The sequence below is a fragment of the Meles meles genome, chromosome 3, assembly GCF_922984935.1.
Source record: "Meles meles chromosome 3, mMelMel3.1 paternal haplotype, whole genome shotgun sequence".
In the NCBI taxonomy this organism is placed as follows: domain Eukaryota; kingdom Metazoa; phylum Chordata; class Mammalia; order Carnivora; family Mustelidae; genus Meles; species Meles meles.
This window is the reverse complement of record NC_060068.1, coordinates 156,831,726-156,851,758: the sequence shown is the minus strand read 5'-3', so window position 1 is coordinate 156,851,758 and position 20,033 is coordinate 156,831,726. Positions and strand designations below refer to the sequence as shown.

Sequence of the window (20,033 nt, the reverse complement as noted above, 5' to 3'; positions counted from 1 at the left end):
CTTCCAAAGTAAATAATCCTCCTTTAAATGCTTTTGTAGGACTACAGATTTCATGTCTAATAATGTCTGCTTTAGGGGTGGTTCCTGCATTTACAAGGGACTCAGAGCCCAGAGTTCCTGGTCGCAGTGTCACAAGACTGTGGTCTTGCCCTCTGGCCCATGCAGCCCACCACACTGTGAAGTGTGTTCTGCCTGGCCCTGCTCCGCGTGATGGGCATCTGGAGGAGTGGGGTCAGGGGTGGGGGCGAGGGGCAGCACTGAAGTAGAAAGGGCACCGAAGGTCTGGGCTTTGAATTTTGACTCTTTTACTTTCTGGCCTTGTAAATTTGGGTGAAATTCTTCTGTTTTCTGGACTTCAGTTTTCTTGTCATTTAAATGGAGGCTGGAAGCCCAAAATCAAGGTGGCAGCAGGGCCGAACGCCCACTAAAGTCTCTGAGAAGACGCCTTCCTTGCCTCTTTAGCCTCTGGTGGTCTCCAGCAGTCCTTGCTTGATGGCACCAAACTCTGTGTCTCTGGCATTACTTGACCTTCCTCCCTGTCTCCTCCCTGTCTTCATCTCTCTCCTTAGAAAAACACCTTTCACCAGACTTGGGTCCCGCCCTAACCCACAATGACCTCATCTTAACTTGATTACATGTGCAAAGAGCCTATTTCAAAGTAAGGCTCTACTCTGAAGTTCAGGGAGGGCATGAACATTGTGTGAGGACAGGATTCAACCCAGTGTACGTGATTATAATGACTTAAATCCGTTCCTTATGGCCCCTGGAAGGGAGGGGCACATAGCAGAAACTCAGCAAATCACATGAAGCCATTTAAAAGGTGCGACCCATTCGCTCTCCAACCTCGTGACTCCTAGTCCTCATTCTTATCCCTGATCCCACGGTCACTTTAAATATCTGCTCATTGGCACCCCCTGCGCTCTTGATCCTGGAACGTCTGCTTCATCCCTCTTCCCAGTTTTCAGTCATCAAGCTAACCACCCCTTGTTCCTGTCCTTCCCAGGGCTTCCAGGGAAAAATCACACAACAGTACCAATTGGTTTATACACGGAGTTGCCATTCCCAGTCTTGGCTGGACTTCCAGGACTGCTTGAAAACCCCTTTATTTATTTCAAGTGAGTTTCCTTTCTCATTCAATACCCCTCCCCCCGCAAAGCTATTGGAAACATCGTTCCAGCTTTGTAGCCCACCATGGACCCTGCACACTTCACCTCTTGGTTCCCTAAGAAAACAGAAGCCAGAAAACAAATGGACTTCTTCTCCCACCGCACCTCTGCTTGTCGTCCTCTTCCTCTGGAGGCAGACCATGACTTGTGTACGAAGATCAGTCTTCTGCCCGGTTGAATCCTCAGTTCCACTCCTCACCCCTTTATTTTCCTCATTCTGCATCCTCTGACTCGTTTGCTTGTCTCAGACTATAAATACTGAAATCTTGCTCATCCTAAGAAGTTCCCTCATCTTCCTTTCGACTTAATGGCTTTAGTTTTCTCTTCCCAAGAGAACCAGCTATACTGGATATTAGGTAACTGTAAATGTCTCTTTGCCTCTCTGTGCCTCAGTTTCCTCATCTGTAAAATGTGCTAATGGTACCTACCTCATAGGATTACTGTTTACATTATAATGTAGTACAGTTCCCAGGGCTATACATTTTTTGCTCTTTTTCAGTAGTATTAGTATCCTCCCTAGGACTTAGTTCCCAGCACTGATTCAGCATTGACAAGCAATAATGTAAGTACTTACTGGATGTGTTTCTGGCCTCAGAAGTTGTGAATTCCTGGGGTGCCTGAGTGGCTCAATCGGTGAAGCATCTGCCTTCTGCCTTTGGCTCAGGTCATGATCTCAGGGTCCTGAGATTAAGCCCTGTGTTGGGCTCCCTGCTCAGCAGGGAGTGTCCTTCTCCCTCTCCCTCTCTCCCCTCCACTCCTCCATCCCCTGCTCATACTCTCTTGGTCTCTCTCAAATTAATAAAATTGTTTAAAAACAAACAAAAAAAAGTTGTGAACTCCTTTAGAGCTGAGGTTACTGCATACCCATCTTTCTCTGCCTGGGACTTCCCGGAGTTTCTGGCCTCTCGCAGTCCCCCAAACACCACAGAAATGAGTGCTTCAGCTCTGTTGACTTGATTAGGATCATTTTTTTCCTCCTGAAGGGTAAAGGTGATTTGATTTACTGAAGGGTAAAGGGTAAAGGTAAAGTCTATTCCCAGACTTACCTCCGCCCCCATGAGACTGCTTTTACCTCTTGTGGCATGATTTTTTTTTTTTTTTATTAACAGATAATGTATTATTTGTTTCAGGGGTACAGGTCTGTGATTCATCAGTCTTACACAATTCACAGCGTGCGACATGATTTTTAAATATAACATTTTAACATTGGTCAGTGTAGTCAAAGAAACGAATCTGATAGGATTATGGAGACTTCCGGTACCTTTGTAGACTGGGACAAGGGCATCAGTGGAGAAGGGTTTAATCTATAGTGGCTCCTAAGAAATAGGGGGAAAACAAAGCTGTTCAACAAACAGCTCTGAATTGAGCCCTTACCATCTGGCAGGCGGTGGGGTGGGCAGGACGCCAGGGGTTTAGTGGTGAACAAGACAGATGCTGGCCATTGGCCATGCCCTGGAACTCTTGGTCCAGTGGGGCGGTCTGCAGACCTCTAAAGATACTTCAGAAATACTACTTAATTACAGTTCTACTGAGTGCTGTGGAAGAGAAGCATGAACGAGCCTAACTAGGGGAATTAATCTGGTCTGGGTGGCTAGGGAGAGCTAGGGACAGTGGGAAATGGGAGTAGGGTACCCGGTGAAGGGGTGGGGCAGAGAGACCAGCCTGCTTCTGGATGGCGGTGCTTAGAATTATGCATTATGTTCAAGACACAGAATTTAGTATTTGTGTGGAAAGACCTCAGGAATCACTGACGCAGTCCATTAAGGGAAAGGGGATGGATTTCAGGGTGGGTGACAGAGACGTGTGATCTGTGTGTGTGAATAATCTAAAGTAGAGGTGTGAGGAGACGGCCAACCCATTTTAAATGAACTTCTTCTTCATAAGTATTGGTCTGAAGTAATTAACATGATTGGAAAGTTCTCTATGAAACTGCTGGGCTCTGTGAAATGGTCCAGTGTTTATGTCATGATGGACTGGAAATTTTCTTGCTGTTCCATTGATTCCAAGGCCTCTCTTGGATCAACTCACTGTTTACTGAATATCTTTTGTATTTTTCAATCATTATGTCTAATCTTCTCTCCATTAACCTAAATATTACCCATTGCAAGGCATAGTTCATTATCCAGTTAAAAAAACCTTCCCTATCTGCCTACGTGAAATTGACCCTCCCTTCTTTTGTTGTGATTCATGGCATGGCTCACTTTATCATTTTCATATTCTGTTTTGTCTTGTTGGCATATTTCTCACATTGCTTTACTTTATCTACATGGAAAATTCAGGAAGGACTATGCCAACTATTTAGAAAGTACAAAATAGTTGTTGGGTGAATGAATGAATGTTAGCAGCAATGGAATTTTCTATACAGTTGATGAGAAAATATCATTTGGGCCTGTGGCTTGCTTTCTTGTCCTCTGTCCTAAAATATGAAGGTGTGCTCTTTTTCTTCTTTTTCTTCTTCTTCCTTTTTTCCCTCTGGATGGTACTAATCTGAAAACTTTCTAGTGAAAACACGGTCTACTTTGTGTAACTTTCATCCTCCTGATTATATTGGCAAAATAGTCTGTATTTCGTAAACTAGAGGGCGAAATGCATCATTTCCAGAGATAATCTCTCAAATAAGCTCGTCCAGATGGCTCCCAAAGCATAGCCATACAACAGGAGCTGTGCTAATTGGTGATGATTAGGGTTTTAGTGTCTTTCCTACAGAAAGTCAAAGAAACTCTTTCTCTTCTTAGATTGCTCTGTGCCCCGGGATTATTTTGGTTGGGTTGACCTATTCCAAACTCAAACTTGCCTACTAGCCAGATGTCTGTGACCAGTGAGTTTCCACTGGTTTTTCACTTCCTAATGATTAAACCGAAATAAAAGAAGGTGATGCCATGTCTGGCCGACAGCAGACATTGCCAGTCGCCAAAGCCCCAGCATTCATCACGTGGTCGACATGGTGTCTGCTACCCTTGCAGGAGGCAGGCAAGGCTTTCCAAAGGCCGAGCTTCAAGGGAAAACTTGTAAGCAAGTAGTGTCATTTGGAAATGATTTGATGAATAGGAAACTTAGAGGCCAGCCATTGAAAATCTCATTTGTGATAAATTAGCAGGAATGTTTGGAGCTTACACTGAAGGTAAGGTCTGCCTTTCCCACGTGCTGCCCTTCATAGCTGACACATTACACATGTCTCCGGAGCATAACATATGGCTTCCTGAACTTGCAAATGTGGCCTAAATGTGCTCTGTTGAACCAGCATCTGTTTAAACAGTCTCCTGGAAAGCTGAGCCATGTTCAATAAGATAGTTAATTTCATGTCTGCAAATGTTTTCTCTAGGGCCCTTTAAAATGTTATTTTTAGGAACTGCAGTAGAAAATTTACAAATTTAAATTTGCTCGAAGGCATTACCTGCTTCTGAAAGGGTAATGGACCATCAGTTCTAAGCTGTAAATATTAAAAGATTCATAGAGCATAAATCATGAAGAAACAGCGCAGAAGATCTATTTCAATAATAATAGTCACCATTTTTGGAGTGCCTAGTGTGTGCCAGGCCCTTCATGTACATTACATTTAATTCTCGGGATAATTTGCAAGGAAGCGATATCCTCCCATTTTGCAGATAAAGAAATGCCCATAACCTACTCAGGATCACTTAGGTGGGAGGTGGGGAGCTGGGATTCTGGCTCAAAAGCACTAACCTCGAAGCGGTCTCTCATTCTACACCAGCAGCTCTTGGCTTTCGCTTATGGATGGACTAGGGATTAAGGGTTTAAGCCAGAGACCCTTATGAATTGTGTGCGAGCTCTGGCGTGTTTGTGCCTTATTCTGAGAAGAGCCCGTAATTTGAGCAGATTCTCAAAGGGATCGGGGAGACCTCTTCCAGAAGCAGATTTTGGCTCCAGGCTGCTGCCTTCATTTTTAGACACGAGGAGACAGTGCGTGTAGAACACGAACTGTCCAGAGGCTCTTGGCGCTCTGTTGATTTGACCAGAAAGTGAACCGCAAGCCTTCTTTCTAAACAGTGCACATGCACGCATGTGCACGTGAGTGAAATAAATCACATATAGAGATAAGTACATGAAACGAGAATGTAGCATTTAACAAGTGAACCTCTGTGGAACCACTAACCAGGTCACAAGCTAGAGCACAGGACCCTAGGATACTCCCAGGTGTCCTTCCCTCCTCAGATGGCCTCCCTTCCAGCCCCTATTCTGACTCTTAAGGCAGCCTCGTCCTTGCTTTTCTTCATCCCTTTACCCTCCAAGCACGCTATCCCTAACCAGAGGGCTCTGTCTTCCCTGTTTTCACCCACGTCTCCATGTAGCGGACTATAGTGTTCTGTGTCGTGCTCTTTCAGCCATCTTGTTTTTTTCTCTGTCCCTGTTGTGTGCTGCTGTACTTTGTTCCTTCCGTTGCTCGATAGGTTGTAATGTTCCTTCTGTTATTGGACATTTGATTATTTTTCATTTCTGCCTGGTATGAGTAATGCCTTTGTTAAAATTCTCCTGCACATCTTAGACACAAGTTGTATGTGCGACTCTCAGGGAAAGCATAGTATGCATTAAGATTTTGTGAGAGACAAAATATTTAGTCCTACAAGGAGAAAGTAAAGAATTCTTTTCGTCTTCCACCCCCTTCCTTCATGCTTCTGTGGGTAGCCTTTGCATAATTTCCACTTGTCTCCAGGCTTGGACTAAGAATCAAAGAGCACACTTGAACCTGAGTTCAGGGCGCTGACTGAGATCTCGGGGATCAGAGTCTCCAGGATGAGGCATAGGTGATTCTCGTGACTGGAAGACAGTGGGTTCACCCTGATGAATTGATAAGACCTGGCTCGCAGTCATGAAGAGGCTCGGAGAAAGTGTACCTATAATTAAAATATTGGACAATTGGCTTTAGAATATTTAAGGGAGTAGAAAAGTTAAGGGAGTTGGATTTATCGAGCCTATTAAAAATAAACCCCAAAACATGATTAAATAGTTGTTTGCAAAAGAATGAAAGTTTAATAACTGCAAAAAAAAAATTGCTAAGACAAGAGAGATTTAGGTTAAGCAAGAGGAGGGTACTCCGGCTAAAATCAGCAACAGGTACTGAGCATGTGTTAGGCACCAGAGGGGCAAGAAATAAAGGCTGTTGTCAGTGCCTTCAGGGAGCCGAAGACAGGGAAACAAAAACAAGCGTGCACTGAGCTCTGGAACAAAGGCCAGGACACAATATTTCACTGAGTCTGGACTGTGGGCTTTAGGCAGCTGAGTAGGCAGCCCTCTGAGACACCATGGAGGAGAGAAGCAGGCAGAGGCTACCACCTAAGGTTTGAAGAGCCTGCAGGGCTCGGGGTAGGCTTTAGAAGGAAGCCTTTTCATAGGCAGATGGGATGACAGAGCCTTCTAAAGCAGTGGCTGGCATCCGATGTTTTTTCTTGGGAGTCCCCAGTAAAAATGAAGATTTTATGTCACCACCCAGGATGTATACATAATCAAAAGTCTCATAAAACGTTTAACTTTATTAAATAGGATAGCATCTGATGTTTGCTGTTTTTTCTCAAGCTTATTTTTTGTAGATGTGGGATGAACCCGCTTGCAGGTTGACAGCACCATTCTGAGGGGACGGGGAACCCAGTGTGGATGGAGGCAGAGCTAAGCAGTTCTATGAGAGGGAGTACCAATTAGAGGAGGGGATTTCCTTTGGAAGTGGTGAGGGGGAATGGGATATTTGTATGGCGATGGGCTCTAGAAGCCTGCCAGGATTCTAGAGTATGAATCAATTACGTTGGGTTGTGATGGCAAAATTTCCAACGTCACCTATCATGATCTGCTTCTGACACCAAATGGTTTTCTCTGTGCCCACAACCAATCCTCCAACTCTTTCAGCACCAACAAGGTGTCCCAGTGGTGCACTTCAGTTCTGACACTAATGACCTCATGGTATCATCAGACCCCACAGTTAAGGGGCTCAGTCCCACAAAATTGCTCCCACTTCAAATACCATTTGCAAGTCCCAGGCCAACTGGACATCTGAACAACTAGCTATAAAGTCGGTGGCAGTGTGTGGGAGGGTTGTTCCTACAGCCCACTCCTCAGGTTTGATCATTTGTGGAACCGGCTCACAGAACTTAGGCACTTTGCTTAGTATTACTAAGCTTATTATAAGAATACAAATCAGGAACAGCCAGATGGAAGAAATGCACAGGGCAAGATAGGGGATGTGTGTGTGGGAGCGTTCATGCAACGCTTCTACTCCCTCTTCAGTGTCATTCTCCTCCCAGTGCACCCATGTGTTCCCCAATCTCGAAGTTCAACCCTATGGCTTCAGAGTGGGTTAAGTCTTTATGGAGGTTCCATTTTATAGTCATAATGGATTAAGTCATTGGCCATTGCTGGTTGACTCAGTCTCTAACCTGGAGGTGGAGTTAGGGCTCAGAATTCTAACCCTCTAATAACATGGCTGATTCTCCCGCCAACCAGTCCCCATCTTGAAACTATTTAGGGGCTTCCAGTCCCTAATACCATTAGCTCACGTAAGGGGGCTTATTAAGAATAACAAAAGATATACTTCGCCCCTTTCACTTGGCAAATTCATGGATTTTAGAAGCTCCAGTGCTAGGAACCAGGGACAGAACCAAATCTATAATTCTCATATCACAATATCACAACCGTACTCTGGCCAGCCCTCCTGTGAGACAGTAGATTGACCAAGATAACTTTTGATGCTTGGTTTCAGTTTAGTACCACTCAGCAGGGGAGTAGAGGGAAGAGAAGAATTTGCTTCTGGATTCTCACAGAGCACGGACATTAAAAGTATTTATTAAACATCTGTTTTATCTCATCTTATGGATGGCCATGGAATTTCTGGTGTGGAATGCAGCACTGGGTAGAATGGTTTTATGGGAGAAAATACAGGGATGATCTCCACGGATGGTTTTAGGAGAGGAAGGTGATAGCACCTTGAAAGCCATGCTTTCTGGAATAAACATGGTACAGCCCGTGCATATCAGAATGCTTGCAAGTATCACCGCTCGCCTGGCCCAGGACTGGAGAGCTCAGTCATGATAACATCACCTCCTTGTGAGTGCTGGCTGACAGTCTGGGTAATGTCATTTCAGAATCTGGATTTAGAGATTAGAGAGAGGGTTAGAGAGAGGTTGGAGGGTTAGAGGACACGTTGGGATCCTTTTTGCCTCCACTTTTAGCATACTTGGGAGAATTTTAACAGTAAACTCCTACTTCTTTCTCATTTCCCATCCAGTGGTCTATGTTCTCCCCCAGTTCTTCCTCAGGTTTGCTCTCCTGCCTTCCTCGTTTGTTTTGAACTGTTCTTTTGGCTCAGACTCTAAGGCCAATATGTATAGCACCCATCCGTTTCCTTCCTGCCGCGTACCATGAACCCCATCTGTAGCACAGACAGGTTGAATAGTGGTGTGGATTATTTATTAAATCTTTGTGTGTAGGTAGCTGTGTTCTGTCCACCTCATCTGCTCTAACAGACAAGTAGCTTTTGGCCTGCAATGAGGAGAAACTAGATAAAAGAGAAGTATTTTAGATCTCAAGGGATGTGCCATTGACCTCGTCCTCCAGTGGTGTGGGGGGGGAGGGGCATCTGTCTTGCTGTGCCCTCTAGAAACTGAACTCCCTAAATATCCACATGCAACTAATTTTAGGGAATCCGTAGAACCAGATTTTTCTTTAACCACGTTGAGTGCCTTAGCAGCACTGAAAAGGAAAATCCTTTCATGTGGCCTTTCTTTGCTTAAGTACTTTTGGTCATATCCTCTGAGGCTTGATATCCTTTTGATCTTCCCAATCCAGTTTTAATTTGGTCAGTTAAAATTAGGGAAGGATTTAAAGACAGCACTAATAATGTGGCTTTGGGATAATGTAGATAGGAACCTTTGGTCCTGAATATACTTTGATGAATTGTTTTGTTTTGTTTTGGCTTGTCAAATGCTGTCTGGGGGAAATAAACTTCAATCTCTTTCTTGGTGTTTGCTACGTTTTGTTCTTAAGTAAAACTTCCTATTCTACCAACAAATGCCTGTGCTTGAGGCAGTATATGTTTTGTGTTCTTCTGCAGTAGGATGTCTGATTTATCGTTGAAGATAAAACCTAACGTGGTCTCTGTGAGTGTATTGATAGTGGCAGAAGTGTGGATGACATTGGCCTAGATGCCCTCTTAACTTATTAAAAATATTTAGAGAACTGTCATGTAGAGCTGTGCTGTGCTGTCCTGTACGATAGCCTCCAGCTACTGGCACTTGAAGTCTAAACTTATCAATTCAGTTCCTTAGATACACAAGTCACATTTCCACTGCTCAGTAGCCATATGTGGTTAATGTGATATTGACCATTTGGGCCCGATAATTCTTTGCTGGGGTGGGGTGGGGGGCCGTCCTATGCTGTGTGGAACGTTTAGCAGCATCCCTGGCCCCACCTAGTAGAGGCCGGGAGCATCTAGTCACAACAATCAAAAATGTCTGCCCAGATTGCCACGTGTCCCCTGAGGAACAAAATCCTCCCTGGGTGAGGATAACTTGCTTAGTTCATCCCGTACAGATATAAAACATTTCCATGAACCAAGACAATACTGTTCTAGAATAATCTCCAGCAAAGTTTGGTTGGGGGGCATTTATAGATTAAGCATTTTGAGCTTTAGAGGAATCAGATTAGTCATCTGGTCTGAAGCCCTTGGAAACTGAGGCACTGAGAGGTTTTGGGCGACTTAACATCACAGCGTGGATGTATCAATCTAGACTGCTAGAATTCTAGTTCATGCAGCCTAGAGGACAGACTTCTGATTTTCATATCAACCTATCTCCTCATTCCTATGTTCTCTCACTCAGTGGTGGCTCTGGGGAGGACGGAGTCCTGGGAAATGGGAAGGGCCCAGTCCTGAGCCTTGAAACAGATTCCTTACCTTAACTTGTGCACCTCTATTTCACTCCTCGATGACCTATGGCTTTCTGTAAGACTGGGGTTGGAGGGATGTCTGGGACATCTTGTAGACCTACCTTTGCTTTCTCAGAAAGTGGAGCCCTGTTGGGTTTCCCAGTTACGTCAGTGCAAAGAGATTGGGAATGTGCTGCTTGGGCCATGGAAGGTTGTAGTCCTGTAAAATTTCCTTTTTGTTAACTGTTAAATTTCCAGTATCTCCTCTGACGGCTTCCGTGCAGTGGTCCATGGGCAAACCTTTAAAATGAAATGCTTGGAGGTTTTTGATCTTCAGAGGTCACGAGGAAGCAAGAGAGCCCTGCAGAAAGTTCTGGGGAGGGTGAAGGAATCTCTCTAAGGGTGCTGGTGTCCACAGCAAGAGGGGCTGGAAAGTAGGCTTAGCTAGGAGAGATCGGGAGGGCAGGCCGGCCTGCAGAGTGATCCAGCGGCCCCAGGATGTGCCCCAGGATCTCATCTCCCTGAATTAATCCTGTATACCTCCTACACCTCCCCATGACTCTTCTTCAGTTACTGATTTTCTTCTCTCCTCTGTTCCAAAGGCTTCAGCAGCTCACTGCTTCCTTTTCACATGCGAAAATTCTTGGCCTTCTTCTACTCAAGGCCCATTTGCTCTTGGATGGAGATCTCCTCTTTTCCTTTGTAAGAGTAAAAACTGGTTTTTACTCTTTGAAAGCTTTATTGTTGCTGTGGTTCACAGAATGATTCTGTCTGAGGCTTGGGCTTGGCATTGGTGGAGGCTTTGCTTCAAGCCGCTGGATGTTTAAGAGGTTGCTCAGGAAGAAGATTTGTTTCTTTTGTTTGTTTGTTTTTTCTTTCTTTCTTTTTTTTAAAAGATTTTATTTATTTATTTGACAGAGAGAGAGATCACAAGTAGGCAGGGAGGCAGGCAGAGAGAGAGGGGGAAGCAGGCTCCCCATTGAGCAGAGATGAGGGGGCTCAATCCCAGGACCCTGAGATCATGACCTGAGCTGAAGGCAGAGGCTTAACCCACTGAGCCACCCAGGTGCCCCGAAGTTTTGTTTTTTGTTTTTTTTTCCCAAGATTTTATTTATTTATTTATTTGACAGACAGAGATCACAAGTAGGCAGAGAGACAGGCAGAGAGAGAGAGGAGGAAGCAGGCTTCCCGCTGAGCAGAGAGCCAGATGTGGGGCTCGATCCCAGGACCCTGGGATCATGACCTGAACTGAAGGCAGAGATTTTAACCCACTGAGCCACCCAGGTGCCCCCGAAGTTTTGTTTCTGATGACACTTTGTTGAGTTGGTAGCCTGGACAACTACTTAAAATCATTACGCAGCTCAAATGTCAAGGCCCAGGGAACAGGCCAGAAAGAGTGGCAATGAAAGCAGGCGAGGAGCTGTGTGTAAATAAACCCGCGAGTAACCTTGGGCTGTGGGCCGGTTTGGTTCTGTAACACCGTGGGCCCAGTGAGCTGTGGCCCGGGTCAAAGGCCAGTATCCCGAGGAGCCAGCTGTCAGAGTTTAGCTGCAAACAAGCTAATGTGTAAACTTGCCTCGAGGTCTTTTCAGTGGCTTCATTTTCTCAGCCTCACTGAGAAGAAGGGACTTTATTTCAGGCTTTACTGACCAGCTGCTGTTCCACTGAACTGTTGATGTTTTCCTTTGGGAAACCGGTCTTCTTGAGTGTCTCCCCAGTGAAGGGGAAGGTATCCGATTTGGGGACAGCTTTTGATTTCAGTGACGGAGGGTGGGGACCAGGAGGACCGGGGTCCTGCTGGTCAGTGTGACTGTGGCTGCTGTTGTTCACCAGCTCTGCGTCTCCCCTTTGCTCCACAGACCAACGAGTGGAACAAGAATGACGACCGGCTGCTGCAGGCCGTGGAGAATGGAGATCCCGAGAAGGTGGCCTCCCTGCTGGGCAAGAAGGGGGCCAGTGCCACCAAGCACGACAGCGAGGGCAAGACCGCGTAAGCTCAAAAGATTGGTTGCTAACTATGGCGATTCTGGCTTCTCCAGAGTGTTCTCTGGCGTCCTTGGGATCCATGAGGGAACTTCACAAATGCCTTGAAGGAGACTTTGTGAAATGACTGTCCTCTCCCGCTCCTACCCCTCATGTTAAAATGTGTAGGAGGATATTTTCTTTTTCTTTTTTTTTTTTTTTTGATTTTTTATTTATTCATTTGACAGACAGAGATCACAAGTAGGCAGAGAGGCAGGCAGACAGAGAGGAGGAAACAGGCTCCCCGCAGAGCAGAGAGCTGGATGCGGGGCTCGATCCCAGGACCCTGGGGTCCATGACCTGAGCCGAAGGCAGAGGCTTTAACCCACTGAGCCACCCAGGCGCCCCTGCAGGAGGATATTTTCATTTGGTTCCTGTCTCTTCAAGTTCCAGATTGCAGACGGGGCTTTACCGTCAGTGGCTGTGTTTGTTTTTAGGCGTTACCAAAGATTGCACCAGAGACGAAATAGAACCAGACTGCAACCAAATGATACGTGGGGAAGGAATTCTGTCCTACATTAGAAACAGCATAAAAGAGGGTAATTTTTTCATAACCCTCAGGCGTTACTATTTATATTGTTACTTCTTTTAAAACCCCTTCCTTAATGTTGATCAGTGATTACGTGAGTCGTGTGAATTTTGCATTATACTTTGCTGTTGGTGGTACTCTTTTTTTTTTTTTTTTAAGATTTTATTTTATTTATTTGACAGAGAGAGAGATCACAAGTAGGCAGAGAGGCAGACAGAGAGAGAGGAGGAAGCAGGCTCCCTGCGGAGCAGAGAGCCCGATGTTGGGCTCTATCCCAGGACCCTGAGATCATGACCTGAGCCGAAGGCAGCGGCTTAATCCACTGAGCCACCCAGGCACCCCTGTTGGTGGTACTCTTGCCTGCCATAATTAGAATTACAGATTTGATTAAGGGGTGGGTGTGTGTGTGTGCGTGTGTGTGTGTGTGTGTGTGTGTGTGTTTATTTGTATCCATCCTTACCCTGGTCATATTGTAGAGAGATCATTGACTTTGTAGCTAAGCAGATTTCTAATCTGGACTTTGTCACTTATGAGTTGTGTAGTCTTTGAATCTTAATTTATTCAGTTTTAATGGGAGATGATAATATCTAACCACTAGGGTGGTTCTGAATATAAAACAAGATCCTTACTTTGGTTAGGAGCCTCCAGAAGCAGGTTTTGAGATAAAGATTTGAGTGTGAGCTGTTTCTCTAGCCAGCGCTCCCAGGAGCACACAGGAAAGGCCTGAGAGTCTAGTGGTTTGTTACTGACAGGCTCCTGCTATGGGCAGCTGGAACCCCATCCTGCTAAGACCTTTGGGAGTCTCTTTAGACTCAGAGGAGGGGTTGGCCACCTCTGACCCGCAGTCTGTTTTTGTAAATAAAGTTTTGGGGGTGGGGGGGGGTAGAGCCAAATCCATTATGTAGCATTGGCCGTGGCTGCTTCTGCCCTGCAAAGGCAGGTCTGAGGAGTTAAGGCTTACAAACCCCAGCATACTGACTCTCTGGCCCCTTGCAGAACTAGTGTTCATACCCCAGGTTCCAGGTATGCCTGAGAGTTACCCAACCCAAGGGGTAAGGAAGCTGGGGTTTCTGTCCTAATCACTCGTCCCTCCAAGGTGGAGCGCTGCTTCTAGGGCCCATTATGATCATGGGTGGAACGCGTCCAAGAGATTAGGAAAGGGGCACCTCGTAGCTATAGCGATGGCCCCCAGTAGGAACCTGATCAAGCCAGTTCCCTTTCTTTCTTCTCCTCAATGAGTGGGTTCTCAATCCTGGCAGCTCCTGTCCGAGACTCGCATGGGGTACTTTAAAAACACACTGATGCCACAGGCACTCCAGATGTTCAGAAACATTTCGTCCATGGAGAGGCCCAGGGATCAGTATTTTTCAAAGCATCCCATGCCGGTTGAACCAGAGAGCACCATCATCCAGAGACGAGATTGACTCTAGATTGGTTGACAGATAGTGAGAATAAAAGGCAAATTTTCAGGAGAAGATTGAGCCTCACATTTGAAAATTTTGTCCATGAAACCCTCTTCCTGGAACCCGCTGAATCCCACAGCCCGGACACCCTTTCCGTTTTTGGGGGGGCAGGCTCATTGATATGCAAGGGGAAGAGGGAAGTGTTCTCATTCAGATTGGAGTCTGGTTCCCTAAGAGCCAGGCTCGTCCTCTCCGCCAAAACCCCAGGTTGAGCTCCTCACCGTCAGCCTCAGTTTGACTTAACAACTTTGCAGAGGCCTGTGTCTCGGGTGTGGGGCCCAGGGCCAGGTCCTGGTGGATTCTAGTGCAGGAGGTGGGGCCTCTAATAAGGGGCGGGCTTTAGTTGTTGGCCAGTGATCCTGTTGTGTGAGTTGCCTACTCAACTTTACATAATGCTTTGTTCATAACCCTCTTGTAGTCTAGATTGTAATTTCCTTGACAAAAGGACTGTTTACCTTGTAGTTCATCCCTATAGTGACACCATCTAGCCCCCTGCTCAGCTTACAGATACTCAAAAAATATTTCTCGAATGCGTTAATTACCCTTTTCCCCAGGAAGCCCCATTTGGAGTCCGGGCTTCTGAGCATCAGCGGCAGAGGCCACACTCCCAAACCTGCCGTGAGAGTTTTGGACTCTTCTTGTCTGCTTCTTTTCCCACTCGAGCTCCCTGGGCTCCTGCTGATCCCAGCTCCCACAGTCTCCTACACCCCTCCCAGAGAGATGGCAGGTAGATGTTTCTGATAGTTTTGTCCAAGACAATACTCATGAAAAAGAAGGTGGAAAATTTAGGTTAGCAGCTTATCCACAACTGTGATCACCTTAATAAATTTGTACCTTTTGTTAATAAGATGTTAACTATGGGTCAAGTAGATGGCCAGGTAGTTAATTTCTCTCTCTTGTTGTGGGAAAATATACATAACATCAACATTACCATCTTAACTATTTTAAAGTACACATTTCATTGACTTTAAGTGCATTCCCAGTGTTGCGTGACCATCAACCTTTAGTTCCAGAAATTCTTCATTGTCCCAGAAGGAAACCTTGTGCTCCCTAAGCAGTGGTGCTCCTCAGCCTGCCTCCCTTCCCCTAGCAACCACCAATCTGCTTTCTGTCTCTGTGGACTTGCCTGTTCCGGAGATTTAATATAAATGGAATCCTTCTATTGGACCCCTTGGCTGTGGGGTTTTTGTTTTTGTTTTTGTTTTTACCAAGTGTAAGGTTTTCAGAGTTCATCCTTGCCGTAGCACAGATCAGTTCTTCATTCTATTATCTTTTTTAAAGATTTTATTCATTTATTTGAGAGAGAGAGAGAGACAGAGCATAAGCAAGGAGGAGAGGGAGAAGCAGGCTCCCTGCTCAGAGCCCAATGTGGGGCTTGATCCAGGACCCCGAGATCATGACCTGAGCTAAAGGCAGATGCCTAATCAGCTGAGCCACCCAGGTGTCCCATTCTCTTATCTTTTAATGGCAGCAGTGAGTACGACAGTTAGACCAAAATCACCCTCTCTGTTTTGCAAATGGTAAAACCAAGGCTCACGGGATCTGCCTCTTCCTGAATTAACTCCAGAACCAGTTCTAAGTTCTACCCTTGCCTTCATAATTACAAGTCTGCTTTTATTATTTATTTATTTATTTATTTATTTATTTTTTGCTTTGATGACTTCTGTGTAGAAAGTTAGAGGAACTATTAAAAAAAGGAAGAGGGGCGCCTGGGTGGCTCAGTGGGTTAAAGCTTCTGCCTTCGGCTCAGGTCATGATCCCAGAGTCCTGGGATCGAGCCCCACATCGGGCTCTCTGCTCTTCAGGGAGCCTGCTTCCCCCCTCTCTCTGCCTGCCTCTCTGCCTACTTGTGATCTCTGTCTGTCAAATAAATAAATAAAATCTTTAAAAAAAAAAAAAGGAAGAGATGGTCTTTCATTATTTTTTCAGTGGAAGATTTTTCATAAATAATCATCTGTTATTTTTCATAAATAATCATCTGTTAACATTTAACTATTCTGCTTGGCATAGTCCTTATGATGATTAAAGTTGCTAAGTGATAACTGCAAGGGTTGAATTGTCAGAGGCGCCACGGGGTTCAGTCTATCTCGCCTCATAGTTTCATTCAAACCTGGTAGTTCTGGTATCCAGAGGAAGGGGGCGCTGTGGGGTTGGACACCATGCCTCCTGTCCCTTTGGCGGCCCGGAATCATGTCCGGCCCAGAGCTCTGTTGTAACAGGAACCCCAAGCGGTGTTGTTCCCCTGGCTTGTCTCCTCACCTCTGGAGGTCTGCACTTCCATATTTGGGTTAGTTGAATCCGTGCATTCCTGCCCAAGTACACCTGTGTCTCCCTCACGTTTGAAGATTTTTCCGGAACTGTGGAGACTTCTTTGTCCTGTCCCGTTCTTGCCACGTGCATTGGTTGGGTAGCATGCAGACTAGTAACTGAGTCTGTGGCAGAGCGAGGCAGCGCGTCTCCTCTGCTGAAACTCTTGGCTGCACCGGCCCCATGGAGTTTGCTGGCTTAGCATTCGTTTGTGGACGTGTACAGAGGGGTTGGCAGCTGTCTCCAAAGGGTAAGGCCAGGCACACACTTGGTTAGGTCCTTGCCTCATTCTCTGCCTACTCTTTGGGTTTACTCTTTGACTTATCCACCTCCCTGCCCAGTTAGGCTGGCGGCCTCTTTTCTAACAAGCTTTTGTACTAACCCATTCTATAGTTCTGTTCAGTAATGGACAATGTTTCCCTCTTGCCAGACAACCTTGTCCTGATTTGGGCTTTCCGGGCCCTCCCCCTGGCCCTGCCATGACTCCACTTGCCTTCCACTGCCATTACTCTTGTCCTTGACCTTCTTCTGGAGGCAGGGCTGTTGGCTCCCTGCCCGCCCCTCCTGTTTGCCCAGGTTCGGTGTCCAGTCCAGAAGGCCTCTGCTCTGATGTTCTCAGTCCTTTTAAAATTTTTCTTCTCTCTGAAATCCTGGAATCTTGATTACAACTTGACTTATTGTACCCAAAGAACAAGAACAACAGAAAAGGCTCTAGAGCTTTAAAAAACCCCTTTTGTTGTCTGAAAGGCTTGAATCCCTTGTAACACAGTAAGCTCCCTGAAGACAAGGGTCACGTGATTTCTGTTGTTGTGTTGGGGTCTCCCACAGTTCCGGGCAGAGAGGAGGCATTCAGTCAGTATTTGTGGACGTGTCTTTTCAGCATGATGCTTATGGAGAGAACACTCTTTGTTAGTGATACCTCATGGGTAAATTGATTAGGAGTAGATTAACTTGGGGTTCAAGAGGGAAAGAACTATTCTGGTGGACAGCAGAACCTGAAGCTACCCTTTTCCCCGCTTCCAGTGCAATTGAAAGAGAGAAATACTCAGCCTTTACTACCTAAAGAACCAGCTAACCCCGGGAAATAATTAGGTGGCAACGGCCGCCATCTTGGTGGATATTCTCCAGAAGCCTCCATAACCCAAGGTCAATGACCAGAAGGGTGGTTTGGTAATTCTTCAGACTTTGAGTTTCTTTCTGACACATTCCCTTTAGGGAAAGTGAAGAAACATTGTCTGAACATTTTCTGCCTCTAAAACTGATCAGAGAGGGGTTAAAAAAAATGAAAGCAATTGAATGACTGGAATTCATTTAGGAACAAGTAAAAGCAGGGTGCTATCTGGGGTCAGAAGAGAACACAGTAGAGCAAGGCAGAGAATTAGAGCTACAGCCTGTATTTATGGGGTCAGGCTTGGCTTCCCTGACCCATCTGTTCTCTTTCCATGGTGGAGGTGAGGAAGTGGCAGGATATCATTGCCCTGAAACCTCTTACCATAGAACAGCCTAATTGCTTCAAGATGCTTTCCCCCACATTTAGATGTGCATTTAATTAAAGTTATGTATGTTTGCCTTAGGAACAACCAGACTAAATAAAATCACTGCTGGGACTATGGTATTTGAAGAAATACCACCCAGGCATGTGTGTATAGACATATATAGGGTGTGGATACGTGGTCCACATTTCAGAAACCTGATCTTTTTGTTTTGAAAGCAAAAACTTGTGCTCATTTTTTTAGATGACTCCATAGAGCTTAAATATAAAATAAGGGAGGTAGTCTTTGAATTCAAATCAGGACAGTAAAGGGCTTCTCTGTCTGGAAGCTGGTTGCACTCTTTTTCTGTTTTCTCAGAGTAGGGATACAGCAGTTCAGTCAGAGACAGCAATCACACTGTCTGGGCTGCCTTCTCCAGCTCTCACAGAGGGCCGCCAAACTCATTTACCTAAAACTGCTACAAACTTGATGCCTAACCGCAGCCTCCTTCCAGGCAAAATCACCCTAGATTGTTCATAAAACCTGTTGGTATCTGACAGAGGGATAAACTGAAGGGTTTAATCGCTCTATTGCATATGCACTTCGCTTCGGGACACATAGATTTTTGAAGGTGATAAAACTTCTGTTCCTACCTGCCACTGTGCCCAAATGTTTGTTCAATTAACCTACCAGTTGGGAGGTACTTACTCCCTTTCCTGCATGTAAAATGTTCCAAACTCTTGTAAGCATACACAAAAAAAGGAAGAAAAATCACCTTAGCCCACAAAATACCTAGCAACTATGAGAAGACAAGTGTCTGAGAAGACAAGACGAGTGAAAACATGGGACGATGATTAGATGTCGAGCTACAAAATACTAACTGTAAGGGGTTCGAGCTGGGGAGAGATGGTGCCTCACCGGAGTAGCCCAGAAACATTTCCTGCCTGAGGTGCGATGTCAGGTGGCCTTGAGAAGTGGACAGGGCGGGGCAGACTGAGGTGGGTATGGGGTCAAGGAGGACAGTGTAGGTGTTGATCATAGTGGGAATAGAGCCTATCCCACATTGCAAAGGAGAGCAATGACACCACAATTACGGTTTCCTTCCCTTCTCTAAGAGCTTATTAGAGTTTCAGTGCCATTAGAATCACCGGGACAGCTTTGAAAATGCTGACGTCACCCTCAAACACACCTGTGTGATAGGTGGGGCGTTCAGAAGGTACGGAGTTTTTTAAAGCACCCAGGTGACTGAGAACTCCTGTTTTAACATTCCACACTGAGACCCCAGGTTCCATAGCCCCCAGCTTCCTGACAGGCTTTACCCAGTGGTGGGTTCCAGGTGGGCTGGGGAAGGCCCAGGGAGCTATGGTGATCCCTACCCCACTTCCCACCCCCAGCAGGCACACGTGTACATATTTGTATACGTACTGCTTGTGCAAAATAGAATGACAAATTTGGGCTTAAGGTCAATTATGTTAAAGTAACATAACACACCAGGTTTTTAAAGATAAATAGCATATCGTATGTTAAAGCTGAGCAGATCTTAGTGCAGAATTGTGCTTTGGAAGGATGACTTGAAACCACAGTAGTGCGAATTGATGAGAATAGACTTGGAATTCAAGAATTACATTGATAGGGGTGCCCGGCAGGCTCAGTTGGTGGAGCATATGATGTCAGGGCTTGGAGGTCGGGCCCCAAGCTGGGTGTAGAGATTACTTAAAAATCTTAAAAAAACAAAAACAAAAACAAAAACCAACATTGATCAAGTATGGGTAGGATCACAGGATTTTTCGGTTTAAAACTTTCTGAAGCTGGGTTAAGGATATTGAGAGTGAAGGACTTCAGACACACAAATGGGTCATTGTGGCTCAAGGTTGAGGGAGTCTAGCTCTACCCTTCCCTCCATTTCTCCGGCCATAACCTCCTCCGGCTGGATGACCCCCACACTCAGAGGTCAGGAGAACCTGGGAAACGTCGTTCTGTGTGATAGAGAGCAGAGCAGGGCCGGATGGGCATGGATCTCAGTGCGCGCAGTGACCTCTGCTCATTCTAAACCCAAGAGAAGAGAGAAAGAGAGAGAGAGGTGGTGTTGGGGGGCCCTCCTGGAGCAGGAGGTTCTCATGCTGACAGCAGCCAGGCATCTTAGAGTTGGAGGTCTGTAAGATCCCTTGGCATGCGCTCAGCCTTGAGAAACTCTTGCACTTTCTTA

General features: G+C 45.7%; 1 protein-coding gene across 7 annotated transcripts in view; it reads left to right on the top strand.

Annotated features, from left to right (window-relative positions):
• The window catches only part of RAI14 (retinoic acid induced 14), a 138,873-nt gene that overhangs the window by 72,551 nt on the left and 46,289 nt on the right, over positions 1-20,033 (top strand). For 4 of the 7 annotated variants that reach the window (XM_045998742.1, XM_045998741.1, XM_045998737.1 and 1 more), the window contains exons 1-2: positions 11,620-11,763; positions 11,894-12,024. In XM_045998742.1, the coding sequence (XP_045854698.1) occupies positions 11,710-11,763; positions 11,894-12,024 (185 nt within the window). In that variant the 5' untranslated portion in view covers positions 11,620-11,709. The other 3 variants (XM_045998738.1, XM_045998739.1, XM_045998743.1) reach the window with 2 other exon arrangements.